Here is a 15,643-nt window from a genome sequence, read left to right as displayed (position 1 = left end):
AGGTCTGATTTTCTCTGAAGGCAGACAGAAGGAGCCCCAAGTCTCAATCACTGGCAAACTGTGAGATGGGGGCTGGCAGGAGGAAAGGAAAAGAGGATGCTCTAGGGTCACCACTTACTGCTGGAGTTACTTGCCCTTTTTACCATCCAGCTCATAGAGCGGGCCAACCCCTGCTCCTGGGCACCGAAGATCATAAAAAATGGAGCTGCAATAGGATAAATCCTAATGAAGAATCAGGGAAGCAACTGAGAGCTGAAGAGAATCTATCCTGATTTCCAGAACCCCTTTCACCTCTAAATGAAAGCCTGCATGGGAAAGAAAGCTTGAGACCACATACATGCAAAGATGATATTCGAAAACAATCTACAAGTGGTACAGTCATTTAAATCAATACATGCATCAGTATAGAAATTGAAATTTTAGATATATTCCTTTTTGTCCCTTGAATAAACTATTGATGATAAAACTTTTTAACACACGATAGAAGTTTTAGCTTGAGAGCCAACTTCTATTAAAGTGCATAGACACTGCTTGATATGATTTCTAAGTGTTTTTTTTTGTTTTTTGTTTTTTGTTTTTTTTTTCAGCTCTGTCACTATAGGGAGCCTGCCAAGGCCCACATATTCTTCCTATTTTCATTATTTCAATGTCTAGTTCTGCAGAATGTTGATTCTCTCTGTTGGTTATTTGAAGTAAGGTGGTAAACATAAAGTTTATTGGGAAAAGACTTTCACATATTGACTTTACATCATTTTGTGGACCAGCCAGAGATCATTGAACATGATGACTTATCACCAAAGTAAAACATTTAGGAAATTATCTGACAGGTCAGCTAAAATCCCAGACTTTCTCCCTAGCTTTACCCTGGTAACATCTTTCCAAATTCCAATACATTGTCACCTGAGTATTTTCTCATTAACTCCATTCTCTCAAGCATGGATAGTAAAGTTTGGTAAATTATTTCATATGGTGTTCCTTCCAAATTTTATATTTTAAGTAAAATTTTACAGAGCTTCTCAGGTTGAAACAGTGGAAGGGTAGGGGCACCTGGTTGGTTCTATCAGTAGAGCATGTGACTCTTGATCTCAGGGTCCTGAGTTCAAGCTCCATGTTGGGTGTAGAGCTTACAGAAAGAAAGAAAGAAAGAAAGAAAGAAAGAAAGAAAGAAAGAAAGAAAGAAAGAAAGAAAGAAAAAAGGCCTGCTGAGAAACAGTGGAAGGGTGACCAACTGACTGGTTGGTTGGCTCAGGACTATCCCAATTTTAGCACTAAAAACCCTGTGTCCTGAAAACCTCTCTCCAGGACATAAAAGGTCCTGGTTTTCACAGATGGATGCAAAAGGTGTGTGGGGGGGAGCATATGACTCTTATGGTGGCCCCCACAATCGGGGCTGAAAGTGATAGTGCTTTTAGTGTCAAATGGATACCGCATGGATTACAGCCTTCCCTATTTGCTGTGACTCTTGTCCCCTGACTGTTGATATTGACAACCATAATTTGGGGGTTCACAATAATGATCATGAATTTTGCATCACCTTTTGTGATGTGACTTGAGAGTGCAACTTAAGCATGTTGTAATCCTGAGTGTTGAGTCCCTAGCCTGGCACTCAGCAGACACATAGGGAATGGCTATTGAATAAATTTCCAGGTATTTGTCCCACTGATAGACACAAAGCTGTGTGAAATGATGCTGTACACGTGTATTCTCTGCAGCATGATTGCAATGACAGAAAGAAGGAAATAACCAACAAATCTAACATAATGTAACTGGTTAAAATGATCAAGGTCAGAAATTTTATGCAGCCATGAGACTATAAGTCATCTCTGTTTCTTGTGATTTTATTTATTTATTTGAGAGAGCAAGAGCTGTGAGTGGGAAGAGGGGCAGAAAGAGTGTGAGAGGGAAAGAATCTCAAGCAGACTTCCAGAGGAAAGCAGAGCCCCCAACAGGCTTCGATCACATGACCATAAGAATGACCTGAGTCAAAATCAGGAATGGAAGCTTAATGAATGATCCACCCAGGAGCCCCATAAGTCTTCTCTTGATGTTCTTATTTTTAAAACTCTAATTTTCAGGGTGCCTGTGTGGCTCAGTCGGTTAGGTGTCCAACTCTTGATTTCAGCTCAGGGCATGATCTCATAGTGGTGGGACTGAGCCCTGCATTGGGCTCCATGCTGTCTGTGAAGGCTGCTTAATATTCTCACTGTCCCTCCCTCTGCCCTTACCCCTCCCTCTCAAAAAACATAAAAATAATTAAATAATAAATCTCTAATTTTTAGTTCTGCACTATTAAAATATATTGTTAAATATTGTATATAATATGTAGAACATAACTGTTTGATATACATATACATATTGAGATGATTATTACAAACAAACTTATTAACACATTATTCCCTCACAAAGCTACCATTTTTTGTGTGTGATGGGAATACCTTAAATCTACTGTTAGCAATATTTTAGTATTTTATATGGTAATATTAACTATATTTTTCATGTACATTTGGTCTCAAGACTTTTACATCCTATACAGCTGCAAGTTTGTGATTCATATGCTTTCTAGGATGTATTGTTAGCTTAAGGAACACTGGGAAGTACAATATTTATGTTATTGCTACCATTTGTGTTAAAAATGAACTAGACAGCACCCATTTAGGTTTGTATTTCCACAGAATATTTCTCTAAGGATACAAATGAATCTAGGAATAGTAGTTAACATCTGGCAGGATGAAGGTTAAGGCTGAGGTCAGGAGAAGGAGGGAAACATTCATTATATACGGTTTTGTACTTTTTGAATTTTCTTCCTTATGTGTATTGTCTATTCAAAATATTAATTTAAAAACATAAATCAATCCTTCCTAAAATTATATAATTGGTGGATTTTAATGTCAGATACATAGTCATATGTTTTACAGATTCTTGTATTGTTCAAAGATGATATAGACTACCTTATCTTTTTTATATTGCTATGAGATGGGCCATTAGCAGTTCATTTTTTAGCAGTTCATTTTTATATCTCTTTTATTATCCCAGAGATTCAGAAGATTCACGACTCTTCTATTTAACATCAAAGCTGGAATTTTATCCAAAATTGGTGGTCTCTTGATTCTGCATATTTTTGATTTTTTAATTTAAAAATCTTAGCATTTTAGATACCAAAACACTGTGCCCATTGACCGCTTCGAAAATAACTAAGAAGTTAGAAGAAAGAAGAATCAACGTAAAAGCTAATGTATTCAGTGGTAGTATCAATTATGTAATTTGGGGATAATGGGGAAGTAACGACTTGTTCTAAAGCACTGAGAACTTCATAGAAAACGGAAAGCACAACTAAGCTGGCTACCAGGAGACAGGTCAAATCTGTAGTCAATAAACTCCATGAATGTTTCTCAGACATCACTGCAATAGGATGCCCATTTAGCAGGGTTTTGCATGACATCTAATCTGTGTACTGTCTGAATATCAACTCCACATTCATGCCCTTCTGCTGAGCCCTCAGGCAAGCCTCTGTTTAAGAGCCTTTCCATAATCAGACCTGAGGGGCTCTCCAGTTATAGCTCTAGCATCCTTGTCACTATCCTACTGGAACATATAGTCTGTTGGCGGCTTAAGTGAATGAGGTTTCCTTACTCCCTCACACAGATGCTCAGTAATTTACTAAGAATTATGTGCAAAGACAGTGAACTGAGATACATGCTCCAATATATTCTACCATCCAAAGAGCAAATACCATATGATTTCACTCATATGTAGAATTTAAGAAACGAAACGAATGATTATAGGTTTAAAAAAGAGAGAGGCAAACCAAGAAACAGACTCTTAATTATAAAGAACAAACTGATGGTTATTAGAGGGGGAGGTGTGGGGGGGATGGGTTAAATGGGTCTTAGGGATTAAGGAGTGCACTTAACGTGATGAGCACTGGAGTTGTATGTAAGTGTCAAATCACTAAATTATACACTTAAACCCAATATTACACTGTATGTTAACTAACTGGAATTTAAATAAAAACTAAAAAAAAAAGGAGCTGAAGCAAATAAATGATAAGGAGAGAAAATATAGCCCTCTGTCAAAATTTCTGGAGGCTTCAGGGCTAGCTGACCCCATTCTCATCTGTGTGATCTTGGGTCAATGTGAAATGATCCCTCCATTTTCCTATCTGTAAGGTGTGGATAACAATATCTATTTTGTACCACAAGTGATAGGATACATTCTAATGGGTATAGAGAGAAGAGCACATAATATGCACTTAATAACTAGTTTGTAACAAATTTGCCCACTAAGCAAACAAAGTACTCAGGGCATTATGAAGCAAGAGCAGTCAGGATATGGAATTCAGAGAGGTCTGTGCATATGAACATGGAAAAGACCTATGCCTTTATTTTCACTTACCTTTAACTTAATTTGAACATGTCCTTCAATTATTACCCTAGGCAAGAAATCACAATAATATGATTAGTACATGTGACAATGTCACCAATAAAGATTTTCATATCACATTACATTTGTTTCACATTTCTCAAAATATCCTTTATGCTCATCACTATTTTGAAATTATGATAGTTATGTTCCTTCTACTAAGGCCAGATGGCCTTGACCTGTGGTTCTTTATACATTAACCCACAACAGTGGTTCTCAAAGTCTGGTCCCTGTACCAGCAACATCAACATTCAGCACCAGCATTAGCTAGTTAATTGTTAGAAAACAAACTATTGGGCCTTAATGTAGTTACAAAGCTAGCAGTCAGCATTTCCATCTATGTCTGCTAACCCAGAAATAATCTAGGGGAAAAATTTTTCTTCATAAATTAGTCAATAGTTCCAAAGAGGTTTCCCTCAGGTACTTCTACATGACTGAGATTTGAACATGCTTTCCAGCTACACTTCCACAGGACACTTTCTTTCTTTTTAGGTGGTCTCTTCATAAAAAAGGGGCAGGTTTAGGAGAGGGTGAGGGGCTGGGGCAGTGTCCAAACTGAGGGACCCAAAAGGACCCTCCTTAAGAGAGGCTGGGTCCAGGCACCTGAGTGGCTCAGTCAGTTAAGCATCTGCCTTCAGCTCAGGTCATGATCCCGGAGTCCCAGGATCAAGCCCACATTGGGCTTCTCCCTCTGCTTCTCCCTCTGACCCTCCCCCATCTCATGATCACTTTCTCTAATAAATAAATAAAATCTTTAAAACAGAGAGAGAGAGAGAGAGAGAGAGAGAGACTGGGTCCAGGGGCGCCTGGGTGGCTCAGTTGGTTAAGCATCCAACTCTTTTTTTTTTTTTAAAGATTTTATTTATTTATTTGACAGAGATAGAGACAGCCAGCGAGAGAGGGAACACAAGCAGGGGGAGTGGGAGAGGAAGAAGCAGGCTCATAGCAGAGGAGCCTGATGTGGGGCTCGATCCCACAACGCCAGGATCACGCCCTGAGCCGAAGGCAGATGCTTAGCCACTGTGCCACCTAGGCACCCCAAGCATCCAACTCTTAATTTCAGCTCAGGTCATGATCCCACGGTCGTGAGATCCAGCCCAGCATTGCCCCACATTGGTCTCTAAGCCCAGTGTGTGGAGCCCACTTAAGAATCTCTCTCCCTCTCCCTCTGCCCCTCCCCTTCCACCCCTCCTCCTCTCCATGCTCTCTCATGCTATAAATAAATAAATAAATAAATAAATAAATAAATAAATAAATAAGAGGCTGGGTCCAACAGCACCCTGTCTGTATAGTGCTGCTGTATTCTGAGGGACACCCTCCTGATCTGGGGGATCAGAGAAGGCCTCCTTGAGGAGGGAACACTTGAGCTAGGTATAAAACGGGGAAATCAGAAGGGAGACCAGATCCTTGAAGATGGGCCCAGACCAAAGTCAACTCTGGGGATGGAACTGGGGCAGAACCTCTGGGGTTACTTCATGGAATCCTGATGACCTGTCCCCTCTCCCTGTTGTAACCCTCAGGCCTCTATTTTCAAGAAGTGGATTAGAATCACAAGGTTTGGTCTAGGTAGAATAGGCTAGTTTGTAGGAGTGATAACTGGCTGTTTTCCAGGTAAGGGTGGCACTTCTGGGACTTACAGGGCCACTAAGCTCTCTCCTTATCCCACTCCAGATTTCTGCCAAAGGAGGACACACAAGACAAAAGGTAATTCAGATGGAGGGAAGTAAGGGAGATAGGAGGGACTTCCCCTCAAGCCACCAGAGGCCTTCACCTTCTCCTGTGTCATTCAACCACTTACCAGCAATAGGGCATGCCATTTCCCCTCTCTGACCCTGCCTTCCCCCAAAGTCCTCCTGGGTTTTCAGTGGTGACTCTGTTTCTGCTTCTTTCACCTACTGCCTCCTTGTATGTGTGCTCTTCCATACTCTGGTGCAATCTGTCTAAATCCCAAGTCAAAAATCTCCAATATTACACAAAGCCAAGTTCCATGGTATTGGAAAACCCTGCTATCCTTGCTATTATTATTACTTACTAAAGTCCTTGGTAAATTCCAGAAGAAGACAAACCAATATGCCAAAAGGCACATTGGTTTAAATAGGTCACCCCAACTCCTGAGGCTCCTCTAATGAAAGCTCAGTCGCATCCAGCGAAACTGAAAATTCTACCCTGAAAACAGTAAGCCTTCCCTCTCTGGTGTGAAGTTATGGCAGTTAAAGCCATGAGAGTGGCAGTGGCCTTTCCAGTCAGCCACATGGTCATTAACTGACTTGGGGGCCAAGTATCTGTGAATTGGAAACCGCATTAGGATTTCTGCTAAGTTTATGGTAAGAACTGCTAACAGGTCAAACCAACCCTTTTCTTACTTGGGGAAACGGAATTGTAAAAATGATATGTAGCTTGCTTAAATTTACAAACACAACTAATAATGGTGGGAAAGTATTTAAGAGCATTGCTCTCTTGTCTCCCAGGCAAATGTTCCTGCAAACATCTGAATATTTGAACCTCTCAACCTATAGTCACTCTGGGCTACAGGACAGTTATGGTGGTTTTTCTCTCCAAGATCATGATGGTCTGTGCTCACTCTGACAATTCATATAGATTACTGAATCTCTTTGATGTTCTAAAATCGCTGATATTTATTTTAGAAAGACACCTGCAATACCACCCCTGAGCCTGAGAGAACTGAATCCTAATCCTGAGGTTTAGAAAGGAGGTGCCTGACTGTTTCAGAGAGATTAAATGTAGCATTAAACACCTTCAATGATGAGCAGGAATATCCTTGGGGTTGGACAGGAAGGGCAAGAAGCCCTAGAGATAGCAGCTTTAATGGGGGTTGTGGCCTTGAATGCTGTGTCTGTTAAATGGAAGGAAAAATCTCCTGGGCTATGAACTCCTGGAGGACACAAATCATTTTATTCTGTATTTCTCACAGCACAACCTACCACAGTAAGACACTTATAGGATCCATGTACACTTGTTGAGTGGGTGTTCCCATACATGACCTGCTTAGGAGAGAGAATCTGGTGAACTGAGCAGTAACTTTGAGAAAATTTGGAAAGACAGAAGTGTTCTCTTTTTCTCTACTCTAAGTACCAGGCATTGTGCTATAGGCAGATTTTAAAATGGGGACTGAGAAACAGATGTGAAAGAAACAGGTGCCACAAAGATCCTTTACATATACTATGATTTAGTGTTCATAACAGGTTAGGATTATTATTCCTACTTTTGTTTAACAGCACAACTAAGGCTCAGGGAGGTTAGGTGTTTTATCTGAGCTCACACAGCTAGTGAGTGCCTGGGCTCTCCTATCCGAGTCTAAAGCCCTTACTAATGCTTCCTCTCACCACACTCCAGAATAATATTCCTCCTTCCACCTAACTCCCAGAGATCAGATTTTGATGGGTCCCTGAGGGATTTGTGCCAGAGAGTTGCCATCCTTGCAACCACCCAACCCCCACGCCAATGAATCTTTTCTGCGGAGTGCTGGCCTGGAGCCAGGTGAGACCAGAACCTCCATTTCAGGGGCTTTCTCTAGAATCGGTCGCTGTGGTTACCTCCAGTAGAATCTGTTTCAGGAAGAGGTCTGACCAAGCAGGTCAGCGGTGACATTCATCACTGCAGGAGAGCAGAATCCGGGGCTGGGGGCCACACGTCGAGAGGGGAGGGGCCAGGGGGCGGCCCCCTTGTGACCAGCCCTGAGGAGAGGTCAGGAGAGAACGTTGGCTGAGGAGCGTCTGTACAGCGGCAGCTGCTGACGTTCTGTATCACGCGCCTGTGGCCCAAGGTAACCCAGACCTTTAAACGAACAGCGGGGACGGGGGCTTTTGTGGGACGGAGGCGGGAAAGGGCGGGGACTTTGGGGGTCGCACACTGAAGACAGGCGCGATGAACGCGTGGAGCGCGTGAGGAGTCCGAATTCTCGGAGGACTAGGGAATGAAGGTATTGAAGCAAGAAACGAAGTGTGAGAAGGAACACAAGCGCGCGAAAAGAGCGTGAGAGGGCGCAAGAGCTTGGCTGACCAAAAGTGCGCTTGGAGGTAGGGAAAAGGGTGGAACACACCCAGTCCCAGCAGCATGGGTAAGGTGGAAGTAGGAGGACACTTTCTTTCCCTGAGCCCATTTTCCATAGGTGGTGCCCTTTGAGCCATTTTTAAGGTAAAATGTTGGCCCCAGTTTTTGTTTGCTTGTTTTGGTTTTTTTTATGTTTTTGTTGTTGTTGTTGTTGTTCTGTTTTGTTTTAGAATATAAGGAAAGAACGTCAGAGGAAGCTGTACCAAAGCGAGGCTGCGCAGGGCGCAGGAAAAGCAGTCAGAGGGTGGCGCCTTTTTTAAAGAAGATTCCCTCTCCACCCTAAAGCTCAGGCCATACCACACCCCACCCCCACGTTTTCCTCCCCCTGTCCGCCTCCCATTCCCCCTCCCCAGCCCCCCACTCCTGGCAGATCGGATCGCCTTTAAACCAGGTAACAGCCTTGGTCTCCACAGCAGCTCCGGCAGCTCCAGAATAGGGGGGGGTGGAGCCCGCAGGGCCGCTGGCTGAGCTCATGGTGGGAGGGGTCCCGGGGGCGCTAATGGCGCACAGCGGCCATGACGCTGGCCAGATCATTCACAGAAATCCCTGTCTCATTCCATCTACAGTCGCAGCTCCATTCCTGACGCCCTTCTCCTCAGGCGGGGCGGTGAGCTGATGGCCTAAGTTCGGGAAACTTCCTTGCCCTCCGGCTCTTTGGTCCGCTGGAGCTCGGGAAGTGGGGGAGGAGCCTCTCCCGAGGACGCGGCTGAAAAGGCGGGGGAAATGGAGAAGGAGGCGGTGGGGGCGGCAAAGGCGTGTTCAGGCCTGGGAGCTGAGGAGATGAAGCTGGAGCCGTTACAAGAGCGTAAGCCTGCTCCTGAGAACTTGACGTGGAGTGACAGCGGCGGCGATAAGAAGGTGCTCCCTTCAACCCCTCCTCGCTGTTACAGCAGCTCCTCGCCCCTTTGCCCGCGCCGCAAGCCCCGCCCTCGGCCCCAGCCCCGGGCCCGCTTGCGAGGGCCGCCTGGTCTCTCCGCCCCACCCCTGCCTCCATCCCATCCTTCCCCTCCGCCTCTGACCCGACCCCAGCCCTGGCGCAGACAGCGGCGTAGATCCAGGCCGGCGTCTAGGCCCCAGATGCTGCACAGCTGTTCTAGTGACCTAGGTGGCTCTGGGGATCGAGGTGGTTTAGGGGACTGGTTGCCGGAGGTGGAGTTTGATCAGGGTCCTACAGGCTGCACTCACGTGGAGAGCTTTAAAGTGGCTAAGAACTGGCGGAAGAACCTGAGGTTGATTTACCAGCGTTTCGTATGGAGTGGGACCCCAGAAACTAGGAAACGTAAAGCAAAGTCGTGCATCTGTCATGTATGTAGCACCCATATGAACAGACTCCACTCTTGTCTCGCCTGTGTCTTTTTTGGCTGCTTTACTGAGAAACATATTCATAAACATGCAGAAACAAAACAGCACAATTTAGCTGTAGACCTCTACCATGGGGTTATATATTGCTTTATGTGTAAGGATTATGTATATGACAAAGACATGGAACGAATTGCCAAAGAAACAAAAGAGAAAAATTTGAAATTATTAACTTCCACCTCAACAGATGTTTCTCAACAACAGTGCATGACATCAGGTGTTGAAGAGGGGCATTCAACCTGTGAGTCAAAGGAACAGGAGCCAAAATTGGTGAAACCCAAGAAAAAGAGGAGAAAAAAGTCAGTCTATACCATAGGCCTGAGAGGGCTAATCAATCTTGGGAACACATGCTTTATGAATTGTATTATCCAGGCACTTACCCATATTCCTCTACTGAAAGATTTCTTTCTCTCTGACAAGCATAAATGTATAATGACAAGCCCCAGCTTGTGTCTTGTCTGTGAAATGTCTTCTCTTTTTCATGCTATGTACTCTGGGAGCCGAACTCCTCACATTCCCTATAAGTTATTGCATCTAATATGGATTCATGCAGAACACTTAGCAGGGTACAGGCAGCAGGATGCCCATGAGTTCCTCATTGCAATATTAGATGTGCTGCATAGACACAGCAAAGATGATAGCGTTGGGCAGGAGGCCAATAACCCCAACTGCTGTAACTGCATCATAGACCAAATCTTTACAGGTGGCTTGCAATCAGATGTCACATGTCAAGCTTGTCATAGTGTCTCTACCACAATAGACCCATGCTGGGACATCAGTTTGGACTTGCCTGGCTCTTGTGCCACATTCAGTTCCCAGAGTCCAGAGAGAGCTGACAGCACAGTGAGTAGGGATGACCACATACCAGGAATCCCCTCACTCACAGACTGCCTACAGTGGTTTACAAGGCCAGAGTACCTAGGAAGCAATTCCAAAATCAAATGCAGTAGTTGCCAAAGCTATCAGGAATCTACCAAACAACTCACAATGAAGAAATTACCTATTGTGGCCTGTTTTCATCTCAAGCGATTTGAGCATGTAGGTAAACAGAGGCGGAAGATTAATACTTTTATCTCCTTTCCCTTGGAGCTGGACATGACGCCATTTTTGGCCTCCACTAAGGAGAGCAGAATGAAAGAAGGCCAGCCACAAACAGATTGTACATCCAACGAGAATAAGTATTCCTTGTTTGCAGTGATTAATCACCATGGAACTTTGGAAAGTGGACACTACACCAGCTTTATCCGGCAACAAAAGGACCAATGGTTTAGCTGTGATGATGCCATCATCACCAAGGCTACCATTGAGGACTTACTCTACAGCGAAGGGTATTTACTGTTTTATCACAAACAGGGTCCAGAGAAAGATTAGTCTTGCAAGACCACTTATCAGAAAAAAGTGAAAGAAGGGAGTGTGCAAGGATCCTGAAGTGACACACAAACCTACCTGGAATAGACAATGGTAATGCCCATTAAACAACAAGCACCTCTTGAAATTTCACAAAAACCTACCTGGCATGGACAATGACAACAGCACCTGTATGACAAGTAGCACCTTGATATGAAGAACCTATTTTACCATGGCTTATGGATCTGTAAGAGGGGAAAAAAATACTAATTAGTAACCATTCAGCCTTAAGAAATGGGAGGAAGGAGAAGAGGTTGAAAACGGTCACATAAAGCATAATTAAATGAACAGAATCCTTTAGGTAGGAAGAGTGGGAATGGAGCTGTTCTGCCAGTGCTATATGTCATTTGTTTCTACAAAAATACCATGGGAAATCAGGGAATATTCCTACATTAACAAAAAGCTTCACAATTGGTGTTCTAGCTGTGGTTGGTTAGTCAAATAGCTTGAAAAAAGAATATTGTAAAAGAGATTTTAAAAAGCCTTGAAAGAAAACATTTAAAAAAGAAAAAAAAACCCTTTTTTTAATTTTAAAAGAAAATGTTTTTAAATGTTGAAAAAATTTAAGTTAAATATTTTGAAAGAAATGTTTTAAAATGTAAAAGTTTTATAAATTTAAAATTCCAAAATGATTAATAAAATAAAACTTAAAAATTTTAGAAATTCTTAGTTTACAAAAGGTGAAAAGAACAAAAGAAGGACAAAGCTAAAAATGAAAGGTTACAAAAAAGTTAAAGTGAAAGAAAGTTTTAAAAGTAAAAAGTTAAAGGGGAAGGGAGCTCTTAAAAGTTTAAATAAAATGTTAATATAAATAACTTTTAAAATTAGACCATAAAGTACGTGTATTGAAAAATGAGAGGTTAGCAAAATTCATGAATAGTTTAAGAAATAAAATTTCCAAAAATACAGAATGGAATGAAAATTCAAATTAAGTTTACGGAAAAGTTTTAAAGAAAAAAATTTAGAACGATTCAAGACAAAATTTGTTTAATTTTTTTAATTTAATTTAAAAAATTTAAAAAGAAGTTAAGACAAAAATAGAGAATTTTAAGATACATAAATAATTAAGGAAGTCCAATTTGAGAGATTTAAATAAAAACTAAATACTTAAAAAGAATAAAAAGAAAATTAAAAACTTTAAAAGAAAACATTTAAATAAAAATTAAATTAAAAACATTTCATAGAAAAATACTAAATTTTAAAAATGGTTTATTTTTTAATTTAAGCATATTAAAATGCATACAGGTATGAAAACTAAAAAGAGATCGGAATAACAACAAAAAGGCTTGTTAATATTTTTGTTTGAGTTTTATGTTGATAATAAATAGAATTTGAAAAAAAATAGAGTCTTAACCATCATTTTACTACTCAGTTGTGAGATCACTGCAAGGCCTGAACTCTAGCCTACCTTCCCTTTTCAGGTTCCACACCCCATCTGATTTCCTAAAGGAAATAGAGCGGTTTCTTAGGAAGAATCAACTGCATCTGAGAAAGCTGAAAATAGAAGGGGCTCTCTCCCATTTAGAACTGCATTATTCATATAAATTCTTTGCTAATGAAAAGTGGTTCTTGATGATTTAGTGGCTTAGGGATATTAGATCACAGCTTAAGTTCTGGCTTTGATGTTCAAGCCCCATGGCCTGATTGAGGAAGTGGCAGGGACCCATATTTGAGGACATCCCACCCTCTCTCCCACTTCCCTCTCCATGAAGAAACAAGACCTTTAAATTTCTATAGTAAAGCTTTGGGTTTGTGCTTGACAGTCCTACTTATCCCTTACTCCCTCTCTTTTTTCCTTGTTCCATCATTCATGCCTGGTTCCCTGAACTGCTTACTTACCTCCATCTCTGAGTCCCAGCCTGTACAGCTCCTTCTTTGACTATTTACCTGGTGGCTTCTATTCCTCCTTCAAGACCCAACTCACAGATGATTTCTCTGGAGCCTTTTCTGAATGCTCTAGGCAAGTATGAATTGGAAAATTGTTCCTTCCTCATGCTTATATCCCTGTCACTGTGCCTCAAAGTACTTGTCTGTACCTTGGTAATATTCTGTGATTCTACTGGAGCTCTGTGATTGTCTGCCCCTCTGCACCAAGCATTCTGAGAACAGGGGGCCAAGACTTATTCATTTCTGTGTTAATAAATGTTTGTTGAATGTGAGGATGAGTTCAGTTATTTGCTCTATTCACCCTCTCACTAATATGATCTCACCTATTTTATCCATCAAGCCCACATTAAGTGCCCTGTGCTATAACAGTGTGATCAGGGTTTTATCTTCCCCAAAGACAGTGTATGAAATGCTACTCAGCTGCAGGGGATGCCTTAAGAAAGGAGGTGCTCAGTGAGGAAATAGCCAGGTTGTGTGGAGAGACTACAAAGTACAATGCAAGGAAAAGAGCAAAGTGTGAGAGTTGGTAGTCATGAAAAACTGGGTGGTGAGGGGGAGCAGAAGCTGAAGATGAGGTTGGGCTTTCTGGCATGCATGTGGCAACACTGTTCCTCACCAGTGTCCCTGAGCTCCCCACAGTGTCTCTTACCTTATGATTGTGTACCACTTCTCTCCATGGTATATTGTACTAGTTTACCTTCCCAGGAGACTGTACCTCACCATTCCACACTGTTTTATATCATATGGCACACCATGACTGTGACAGGGGAGTGATGTCTGGTGGCTGTATTTAGTGGGGGAGCTGTAGTTGCCTGCTTAGCACTCTAGCCCTTCCCCCATTCCTTGTGGTTCTGCTGGGGCTATTGACCACCTTGCAGTGTTCCTCTCAACCCTCCCCAGAGTGAGCATGTCCCACAGGCTAGGCCAGATTAGAGTTTTCAATTTCTCCACTCCACCTACACCCATACCACAAGAGCAATTCTGAAGATGGCTGTAGGACCCAGGCAGGTCCAATTAGAGTCCATTGCTAAATTGAATATATGTAGACACTGGGAGAAAGAAGTGTCCTGCTCCTCCTCCATGGTGAAGTCTGTAGACTAAGATGATGTTAATCTAAAACTCTTAGGGGTTTATATTCATACAGTGAGGAGAAAAATAGAATTAGAGATAGGGAGAAAGAGCCTGGAGAGCATCTTTTGAAACTTTTGGATCCAGCTGTGCCTGAAGTCCCAAAGTTCCTAGCTGTCTGAGCCAATAAAGTCCTTTGTTTTGCTTAAGCTAGTTTGAGTTGGGATCCTGTCACTCGTAGCCAAGTGTTTTGAACACATTAGATATGCTATATGGTTAGTTGGAGGTATCTTGTTCCTAGGGCCACAAACAGAGAGAAGGAAGAGAATGGTGACCTTAAATGAACTCTGTCATAGAAGATTGAGAAACCAGAGTGGGTCCCTGCATGTCTTTAGCTCATCTACTGACCTGTGCTAGGCTGCACACCTTACTCACATCAATGATGTGGCTATTCCCAATTAAAGAGAGAATAAGGCAATCATGTTTCATGAGTACCATGAATAGATAGGCCAGGCACTATGGTGACTGCTTTACCTCTATTATCTCACTGAATTGGCACAGCAATCCTGGAAGACAATCATTACTGAACATATTTTACAGATTGGGAAAGTGAGACTCAGAATGGAAAAGTGGTTTGCTTAAGTTCATTTCACTGTTTCAAGTAGTGGGCCCAGTGTTCAAACCCAGATCCCCAAAGCTTGTACATATTCCATTATAATTCAGTACAGGTAATTCAGAGATTTTTGTTTTGTTTTGTTTTGCTTTTCCTGATGTTGCTATGGAAGACACAACAGACCAAAATGATGCAGAAGGCAGACAGCCTTTGACAAACCTGGATGCAGATAACCTGGAACCTGAAGCGTAATCTATCAACTAATAACACAAAATTGCCCATACTACAGGTGAATATGTTTCTATGGCAATAGCTGATTAGGATAGTCACATCAGGCTAAATGATTTTCCTAAGGATACCCGGAATGGATGAGGCAAAATCCTACTCCATTACTAGACATATAGCTTCACTCAATGCCATATGCTTGCCTTTTTACTGTCTGTGAAATCATCAGCTCTCCCTAGTTACACCAGGTTTCCTTTCTAGCTTCAATATTCTGACCAATACTTTGTGAATCACCTTCACCACTGACCTTCCTTCCCCCTGGTCTTTCCAGAGTGCCCACAATGTGCCAGCTCCTCAACCATAGATCCCTCCTGCCTGCCTATTGCAGAGGGGCTTGCCTATTAGGATCTGGTTCCTAGGTGGTCCAATACTGATCTGCAATGTCCAATTCTGTTTTTTTTACACTATTTTCAGTTCCTTATCTTGATTCCTTCCAAACATACAGTTGTATTTACTCTGGGCCAGGGCTGGAACTATGTGTCTGTAATCCCTCAGGCTAATCACACTATCTGGTAGGTTCTTAATATGCTGGCT

At 42.2% G+C, this 15,643-nt stretch overlaps 1 protein-coding gene across 3 annotated transcripts; it reads left to right on the top strand.

The window, feature by feature from the left end:
• The first annotated feature begins 8,040 nt into the window (after window positions 1–8,040).
• Window positions 8,041–11,797, top strand: USP51 (ubiquitin specific peptidase 51). 3 transcript variants are annotated; one of them, XM_044380384.3, is made up of 3 exons: window positions 8,041–8,203; window positions 8,661–8,881; window positions 9,057–11,797. In XM_044380384.3, exon 3 carries the CDS (start codon window positions 9,214–9,216, stop codon window positions 11,218–11,220), a length of 2,007 nt encoding a protein of 668 aa, XP_044236319.1. In that variant the 5' UTR covers window positions 8,041–8,203; window positions 8,661–8,881; window positions 9,057–9,213; the 3' UTR covers window positions 11,221–11,797. The 3 variants fall into 3 exon arrangements, with proteins under 3 accessions (XP_044236319.1, XP_048069802.1, XP_057168003.1); XM_057312020.1 differs by lacking the exon at window positions 8,041–8,203 and adding an exon at window positions 8,211–8,456; XM_048213845.2 differs by having other exon boundaries at window positions 8,661–11,797.
• The last annotated feature ends 3,846 nt before the right edge of the window (window positions 11,798–15,643 follow it).

This window comes from Ursus arctos, chromosome X (genome assembly GCF_023065955.2).
Source record: "Ursus arctos isolate Adak ecotype North America chromosome X, UrsArc2.0, whole genome shotgun sequence".
Classification (NCBI taxonomy): Eukaryota; Metazoa; Chordata; class Mammalia; order Carnivora; family Ursidae; genus Ursus; species Ursus arctos.
Note: the sequence above shows the minus strand (reverse complement) of the source record. Positions and strands in the feature narration are given on the sequence as shown.

Coding starts and splice junctions, on each gene's coding strand:
- USP51 (XM_044380384.3), top strand. CDS start 9,214: ATGGAGAAGGAGGCGGTGGGGGCGGCAAAGGCGTGTTCAGGCCTGGGA.